General features: G+C 39.5%; 1 protein-coding gene across 1 annotated transcript in view; it reads right to left on the bottom strand.

The window, feature by feature from the left end:
• The window catches only part of ATF7IP2 (activating transcription factor 7 interacting protein 2), a 62,638-nt gene that overhangs the window by 3,514 nt on the left and 49,986 nt on the right, over positions 1–9,138 (bottom strand). The window contains exon 11 of the mRNA XM_045286054.1: positions 562–647. Coding sequence (XP_045141989.1) covers positions 562–647 — 86 coding nt within the window. The remainder of the gene's footprint in view (positions 1–561; positions 648–9,138) is intronic.

Genomic DNA, 9,138 nt, shown 5'->3' with positions numbered 1-9,138 from the left:
GGCAATGTGATGGACTGAACGCCACTGTAATGCTTACACTTACGTTATATGAATTTCATCTCAACAATGCTTAAAGGGGAAAAAAAAGAATATGTGAGACGGGATCCAATCTTTTTTTAATCTAGTAAGTTTCTACTGGGGTTAAGATGTCTATACTCTGAAAAATCACCCATTCAGAATGAGTGAGGTCTCAAACATTCTAAAAAAATATTCCATCTCACTTCCAAATTGTGTTCCCAAATGCAATGCTAATTGACTGGAAGAGTGACAGTCTATGAGAGTACTCATTTCCTTACATGTATACCATCAAACACAATGGTTATTATCCTTGAAAATCTTTCCTACTTTTTCAAATGAAAAGTTGTGTTATTTTCCATACCTTCTGGGAAAAATCAACTGGACTCTTTTAATTGTATAAATGGGCAGATCCACATAGCACATTTTCAAGCACATTAAAGTGTTTTCTACACTGAAATGTGACCCAAGTGCTTCCTCAAGAGCAAAGCAGATACTTCTCCATTTGGAATGAATGTCCCTTACAGAACATCTCACAGTAAGTACCTGGGCTGCAATTTGTGCCACTGGAGTTGTCTCTTTTGAGTTTAAAACAGCTTTCGAAGGTGACTCCAGGGAGGAGACTGGACTTTCTGCAAACACAAGGTTTTAAGAGGTAAAATTTATCTGCAACAATCCATTTCATAGCCTTGAAGCGAGGGACGGTTCGGGCCTCCGGTGGCCATGAAAGGCGAGTGGAAATGACAGCACTGTGGGACGGGAGGACGCACTTGTGAGAAATGCTCCAGACTCACAGCTTCCACAGACTTTTGTCACACTGATCACGACACGGTTTCCCTGCCAGGGAAGCCCGAGTCCTCACGTCCTTGGGAACGAGGCACTGATACACATGGGAGGACCGCGACCCTTGGTCACAGAGTTCTGTTCTGTTTGGCTGGTGAGGGTGTCCACACACGGAGCTGTCCTTAATTGTGTGGGAAATGGGAAACACACAAATCTTGGGAATTCAAGGAAAAGGTCACGTAGCCTGTGGCGGAAGAAATTTCTGCCATTGAGGTTTGTGCTAACCTGGAGGGAATTAGGTATAAATGGTGGTTACGGTTTTTTTTTCCAAGGTCAGTGTGTTGTAAATGTTCTCCAATTTTTACCTTTATAACTGTGTAATGGCTACCTCAATGCTTTGTGTTCTCAAACCAACAGATCTTTTGCTGTGCGTCTACGCACACATGGGCACATACTTATCCATAAAATGTTATAAAAAGGATTTTAAAAGCTTGAATTTGCAAGTAAAATTCACAGATTTAATTTAGAGAGCCAAATGCACCCATTTTAAGTGTACATTATGTTGAGATAGGGACAAGGTCAAGGTGAGGTGAAAAGAAAAAGATGGGAGGGAGGCGAAACAGAGATGCAGATGAAGTTGAGTGGTTTGAAAAAACTGGAATGCGTATATACAAGGGATGGGAAGAAATGAAAGTCTATGTTAGAAAGTCATTTGAACTGGGTCTGTAAAGTAGACAGAAGTTTGAACACATCTAACAGGCAGTAAATATCATTTTTAGTCTACTGGGTGTCTAATATACTTCATGATCTCCCCAATTGAAGTTTTTTCTTTTGCCCCACAAAGATAATCAAGTTTCTACAATGTTTCAATGTTAATCTAGTCATCATTTTATTTGCTAATAATAAAAGACCTTTTAACAATTTATTTTATTTCTGTGATTGAGAAAACACACAGCAGAGCATACAAGACTTGTTTGAAGAGACAATTTTATGCCTGAATTCTAAGAGGGTCCACAGCCTTTTCATACTGGTTGAATTTATTAGGAATAAATCAGTGAAATCTTAAACTGAAGGCTAATCAACAGATGAGCGGTGAAATAAACAACTTCTTGTAAATTTTCAGGTGCATAGTTTTCTACCAATCCCATCCCCCCATTCTAACACATATAACTTCCGATAACTAATATAATTTCTGAGGTAATAAGCCAATAGGGCCTTGGTAAATGAAGCACGTGAAGATAGAAACTCAACTACATGACGGGAGAAAAACACCAGAACCTTCCTCTCAACCTGGTTAGTTGCTCACAAGAGGGGCCTTCAGAAAGCTTCCAGAAAATTTTCATTATCTTTTCATTCCATTTCCTCAAAGATCTTTGATATGCATTCTCAGAACAGTAGCCAGTTCCCATTGTGGTCTCTGTTTAACTTGCACAATGCTAAACCAAACGTGCATGTCTTAGAAAGGTTAGGGATGGAGAGAATGCCTATGAAAACCAAGGTTCCCCATCCCGTCTTTCACTTCGCGCGTGTCTACCTGTGCTTCCATCCTTCTTTGTTGTTGTTTTCCTTCTTTGTTGTTGTTAACATCTCTTTCAGTGTATATCGCCTTCCCCTTCACCCATCTTATCATGTGTCTACTCACTCACTAACCAGTAATTTACCACATATATCTCGTGTATAAGCAGAGTCTTTCAGCACATGTTTTCGGCAGTTTTTTTGTGGTGAAATTGGGTACCTTGGCTGATATTTGGGCCGGCTTCTACTTGAGTATATAGGTGCCATCCCTTCTGCTCCCCCCTCAGGGAGCCATCAAGAAATGCTTCTTTTAATATGAACACCCTTTCTTGCCTTTTTACAATAGTGGTCGAATACAACAAATTATTTCTGTGATTTCTTCATTTCAGCCAGCATAAAGTCCTCCCACTTTGATGTCAGAAGGTGCCTCACAGATGCCATCGTTTGCGGTGGCACAATATTCCACTGTGTGTTGTGTGCTCATTCGTGCTTCCACTGCTGGGCGTTTAGGTTGGCTCCATTTCCTTTTGGAACTGTGACTAGTGCTGTGATGGAAACGGGAGTGCATAGATCTATTCATGTCATAGCTCTTCTTTCTGTATGACAGACAAGCTAGACACTAAGTAGAAGTATTTCTGGGTCATACAAAATTTCCAACGTTTAAGGATTCACCCTACCATTTGACAGTCCCACCAGCATTGTATGAGGGTCCTAGTCTCTCCACACCATTGCTAGCTTTGGTCATTTTCTCTGTTTTAACCTTGCTATTAATGCCAGTGTCAAATGACATCTCATTGCTTTCCTTCGCATCTCCACTGTAGCTGACAAGAACGTGCAATCCTTCATGTTTGTTGGCCACCTAAATGTCTTCTTTGGTGAAGTGTCAATTCATGTTTTCTGCTCATTTTTTAATTGGATTGCTTCTCTTACTGTGTTCAAGATTTCTATAAGCTTTATAGAAAGTCTACTCCCTCTTCTTATATGTCACTACCAAATGTTTTTGTCCAGACTGTAGGTGCCCTTTTAATGAAATCCTTTGATGGACAAATTGTCCAATTTTTAAGAAGTCCCATTTAGTTTGTCTGTGGCTCTTTGTGTTTTCAGTTATGTTTGCTATTGCATTTGCGTCATCTCTTAGGGCCCCTGTGTCCTTTTCATTGATGATATTTATAAGTTTTACCTTTAGCTCTTTCATTCATCTTGAGTTCATTTTTATATGGTATGAAGTATGAGTTTCATTTCTTTTTTCAACAAATAGACATCCAGTTTTGCCAGCACCATTGTTGTATGTAGACACCATCTCTTTCCCATTTAATGTGTTTCAGCCTTGTGTCAAAATTCGGGTGTCCATAGTGGATGAATTTACTTCTGAGTAACCCTTTGACAATTTTTTTGGTCTCTTCCCATTCTGAAGCTATTCCAGTCATATGTAAGTTATTTCTCTTGATCTTGTCCCGCAGGATTTCTAGGCTTTTTATCTATTCTCCTTTTCCCTGGTTGTTCCTGTAACAGACCAACATTGAGATTTTTCTTTAATCCCATTAATTGTCTTCTGTTGATTCAGTTCTACTCCTGTGCTTGTTCAATGCATCATCTATTTCTAAAACTTTAGCATTTATCTTTTAGATTTCTGTTTGCCATTTTTATATAATTTGTAGTATTTTGCCAGTTTGTTCTTGTTGTATTTTCTTAAAATATTCCTGAGCCTTTTTATTTTCATTAGGTGTTTTTCTTGATTTTGTCAGAAGCTTTCTTGATCGTTTTCTAAAGTCACTGAAAGTAAGTTTCATTCTTTTAAATGCCTTATCAGGTAGTTCCAATGCCATTTTCCCCTCAGACTGCTTTTTTTTTTTACTGTCTTTGGGTCATTTGTTTGAGACTATCTTGTTTCTTCATTGAACTGAAATTACCTATTGATTATCTCTGACATATTGTGGTGTTACTATAATTGAGTCGGTGATTGTATGTTAGTGTGTTCTATGGCACTCAACATTTGTTCCCTCGTGGCTGTGATAAAGCATAGGAGTGTGTGCACAATAGTGGAGAACAGGTTTGGCTGGTGTTGGATATTATGTATCAGTGACCAGGTGGTACGGAAGCAGGCCCTCCCCAGTGGGTAAGCTATGTGGGAGCTATGGGTGTGATTGGGCCACGTGGAGACAGTGGCTTTATGGTTACCAGTCAACTGTGTGGATACGTGTGCTTTCTTAGGTGAGTGAAACCAATAATCAGGTCTCTGTCTTTACTGAACTCTGCTTTTCAAAAGCTCAACATGGCCACGCTCTATCAGGCAAATTGACAATTCACCAGTTCCATCTGTCCCCTCTGTAACCATTTTTGTCCAGCTTCTTTTCCTAATTGGTATGCCATCCACCGCACGATCCTTTCTTCTGAAGCTCAGGGTTCCAGGATCATCACCTAGAAGTGTTTCATTTGGTCTCACATGTCTTCGCTCTGTAGTGTGTCTGCCACCTTGCCAGCAACTAGAATGCCATTTTCAATTTCAGGAATTCCACACCTGAAACTACGGAGGACAGAAGGAAGTGGCACAGTTGTTTGTTTGTTTTTTAATGTGCTGAACAAAACAAACAAAAAACCCTGTCAACCATTAATTCCATGTTTGGTGAATCTATCCACTGGTGAATGTCTTTGGATATAATGCCATTCTCTGGTGAAGAGAAACTAGCAGATCTACACTGCTACAAAAGTTTTATATTTTAAAGAGTGATTATAGGAAGTTTTAAAAAGAGACAGAAAATGACAGGAAATCTTGGAAGGATGAACAGAAATACCAGAAATATGGGTACAGTCAACAGGTTATCATTCTCCTCGTAAAGAGTATAAATATTTGATTATCGACAAAAACTTATACCACCACCTTAGAGCAGATTTTGTCAAGTCACACACGCATACTGTAATGCTAACACAATCACTAGAGAAATTACTATACACAGATACAAAACCCCATAGATAAATCTAGATACCCAAGTCAAACCAGCTGCCATTGAATCAATTAAATCAAAACAAAAATCCTAAGAAAGTTCAAATAACCCACAGGAAGTGAAAAACAGAGATTTATAATAGCCCAAACTGGAAGTAATCCAGATGTCTTTTAGCAAAGAATAAACTGTAGTACATCTAAACTTAAGTGATAAAAATGGAATAAATTACTGATAAATGCAACAAACACTTGGGCCAATCTTAAAAGAAATTACTGAATTAAAATTTTATCCTAAAAGGCTTACCTAATCTAATGTACGTAATAGTCTTTGGAAGACAAAACAAAGAACAGATAAAATATAGTAAATGGCCAAAAATGAAAGAAAAATGCTCAAAATAATTAGTAATTAATCCATTATTGTTGAGTCAAATTTGGACTCATGGTGACCTTGTCAGACAGAGAATTGCTCCACAGGGAGACACGGTTGTAGATTGTTACAAAAGCAAACAAGTGCAACTTCTCCCCAGGGGGTGGGGGGTGTTGAACCTTCTGATTAACATTCTAATACTTAAACACTGTTGCCACTAGGTACTTTTCATTAGGGAAATACAAATCATAACTACTATTTGAGACCACTTCATACCTAATAGTGCGGCTATTATTAAATACAATAATAATAGTAAATGTTGGGAGGATGTGGAGAATTTGGAAACGTTGTCCATTGTAAAATGCTTTAGTTGCTGTGGAAAACAGTTTGGCAATTAGGAGGCTTTTTGGCGTAGTGGTTATGTGTTGGGCTGCTAATCACAGGTCCACAGTTTAAAACCACCAGCAGCTCTGTGGGAGAAAGAGAAGGCTTTCTATTCCCATAAACAGTTACAGTCTCAAAAACCAACCAACCAACCAACCAACAAACAAACAGTTACAGTCTCGCAAACCCACAGAGACAGTTCTGCCCTGTTCTATAAGGTCGCTATGAGTCGGCAGGGACTCAATGGCAGTGAGTTTGGTTTGAGTTATTTTGTTTTCTAAAAGTGAAAGCTACAATTACCACTTGATCCAGTGATACCAATCCTGGGTATTACCTGAATGAACTCGAAAGCAGAAATAAAAACAGATAGTTGTGCACTTGTAGCATTATTCACAGGAGCCAAAATGTGGGAACAATACAACTGTCTATCAACATGAATGGATCAACAAATGCACAGTTACACCATGAAATATTATGCTGCCATACAATAGAATAAAGATTTTAACATAAGTTACAATATGGCCGAACCTTGAAAAGATTATCCTCAATGAACTGAGGGAGGGATTAAAAGGATCTGTGCTTAATGGGTACAATGTTTCTTTCTTTCTTTTATTTTAATCATTTTATTAGGGGCTCATACAACTCTTATCACAATCCATACATACATCAGTTGTGAAAAGCGCACCCGCACATTCACAATGTTTCTTTTAAGGGAGATGAAAAAGTATCTATAAATAAATAATGGTGATGGTTGTGCAACACTGATGGAGTAATCAATGCTGCTGAGAGTTAAAATGAACATTTTAATGCAATAAAAAAGGAAAACCAAGCAACAACTTGCTACTTCGCCCCCATGAGGATGGCAATAATTAAACAAACAAACAAGGAAAACGGGTGTTGGTTAGTTTACGGAGGAACTGGAATCCTCACCCAGTGCTGGTGGAAATGTAAAATGGTAGAGCCACAGTGGAAACCAGTTTGGTGGAGCCTTAAAAGGTAAAACATGGAACTATCATATGATCCAGCAGATAATCTCAATCATAGATGTATACTAAGAAGGAATTAAAGCAGAAACATGTATACCAAAGTTCAGCGTAACACTTTTTAACAATAGCCAAAATATAGACATGTCCATCAACAAGTGAATAACCAAAATGTGGTGTATCACACAATGGAATATCACTCAGACATAAAAAGAAATGAAATTCTGATGTATGCCACAACATAGACAGACCTGGAAAACATTATGCTGAGTAAAATAATTCAGTCACAAAAGACCAACCATTCATGTGAAATAAGCAACTATACGGACATTTAGGGTTGTTAATGACAGCAGGCAGCAGGGAGGGGAAGGCAGAATTCTGGCATATAAAGCACTGACTTTGTTGGCAGTGTTGCAGTAATTTGGAAAGGGGTAACAGTGATGGCTGTACTGCAACATGCCCACAGAAGCTGCTGAATTGGGGACTGTTTGGTTGTGCACATTGTCACCATGATCCAAAAAAAGTGGAAAGAAAAAAAAGGAATAACTAGAAAAATTGCAGAGTGAACGAAACAAAACAACTAAACCCAACAATAGAAAGGTATTTACTCTTATTTCTGGAACTTTTAGTCTGAAATCAGGGTTATCAGCAAGGTTAGTTCATTCTGCAAATCTCTGAGGAAGAGTCTGTTCTTTGCCACCCTACCCGCTTCTGAGGGTTTCCTAAACCCCGTACTTACCATTCCTTGGCGTGTAGATGCATCACTCCAAGACCGCATGCATCTTTCTTTCCTCTCTCTTTTCTTCCGAGAATACCAGTCCCACTGAAGTAGAGCCCACCCCACTCCTTCTACTCTGACCTCCTATAACTTATTACATCTGCAAAGGCCCAATTTCAAATGAGGTCACATATTTTTCTGAGGAGCCTAGTCCAATCCAATCTAAACAATCTCTCTTTAACAACCCCACCAGCCCCACCCAAACACCATACCCTTTTTGCATTCAAAATAAATTCATGCCACCCTAACATGCCCATTCCAACCTTAAGTCTAAATGTAACATTTCATCTAAAAAGAATCAGTTCAAAAGTTCCATCTTTTGAATCAGTTATGGGTGAGACTCTGTGGACAAAATTTCTTTCTGTGGGTTCAAGAAATCTCGAATATAACTAATCTGCTCCCAAAACACAAGTGTGGGATAGGTATAGGGCAGACATTCTCATTCCAAAGAGAGAAACCGAAAGGAAAAAAGGATTATAGTTCCCAAGCAAGCTTGAAACCCAGCAGGAAAAGTTCGTTTTGATTTCAAGGACTGAGAATGATTGCCTTTGGCACAGGCTGCCCTTTGTGTCCAAGAGATCCCAGTGGCCCTGCTCTCTGAACCCTAAAATGCCATGCTGGCCCTGCCCTCTTTCCCTCTGGCAGTGGCCCCATTGCATCACCCTTTGAGACAGCTCTGTTCTCAGAATTGTTTGGGCTGGGTCCCGACCAGGCAGCCCCTTGCACCAGCTTCTCACGACAAATAACCTGCTGAACTTTGTCACCTTTGCTCACACAGCCCCCTCTCCCCAGCATTCCGGGAAGTAAGTTTGCAAAAAGCAATATGATTTGCCAACGGGTCATCTCCAGACCCCAAACTTGCAACCCCAGCTGAAACCTGCTAACGCAGCACAAGAAACCTCCCTTCCCCATATCGGCTCATACCCCCATATTGGCTCATACCTTACAGATCTCCTGCCACCCTGGTACCAGGCGAGACTTCCCTAACATAATTTGTTGGGTTGCGTGACTCATCCGGGAGTTTTCCCTCACCTTAATAAAGCCTCTCTATACTTCTCACTCCTGTCTGAGCCTCCGTCTCCACCTCTCAAGATCCCTAAGTGATGACAGCCCAATTGGACTCAGGGGGCCTTGGGCTCTAGAACTGAGCTTTGGTAGCACTGCCCCACTGGGTGCACATCATATCATTTTCCCTTTTCTTTTTTTTTTGTTTTTTTCTAGTTCTTTTTTTTTGTTGTTGTTGTTTATGCATATGGTTTTATTTTTATTTATTTATTTTTTTAACATTTTATTAGGGGCTCATACAACTGTTATCCCAATCCATACACACATCAATTGTGTAAAGCGCATTTGTACATCGTTTCTCAAAACC

Source organism: Echinops telfairi, unplaced genomic scaffold (assembly GCF_000313985.2).
Source record: "Echinops telfairi isolate 266 unplaced genomic scaffold, ASM31398v2 ScPeMD7_5;HRSCAF=22, whole genome shotgun sequence".
Taxonomy (NCBI): Eukaryota; Metazoa; Chordata; class Mammalia; order Afrosoricida; family Tenrecidae; genus Echinops; species Echinops telfairi.
Note: the sequence above shows the minus strand (reverse complement) of the source record. Positions and strands in the feature narration are given on the sequence as shown.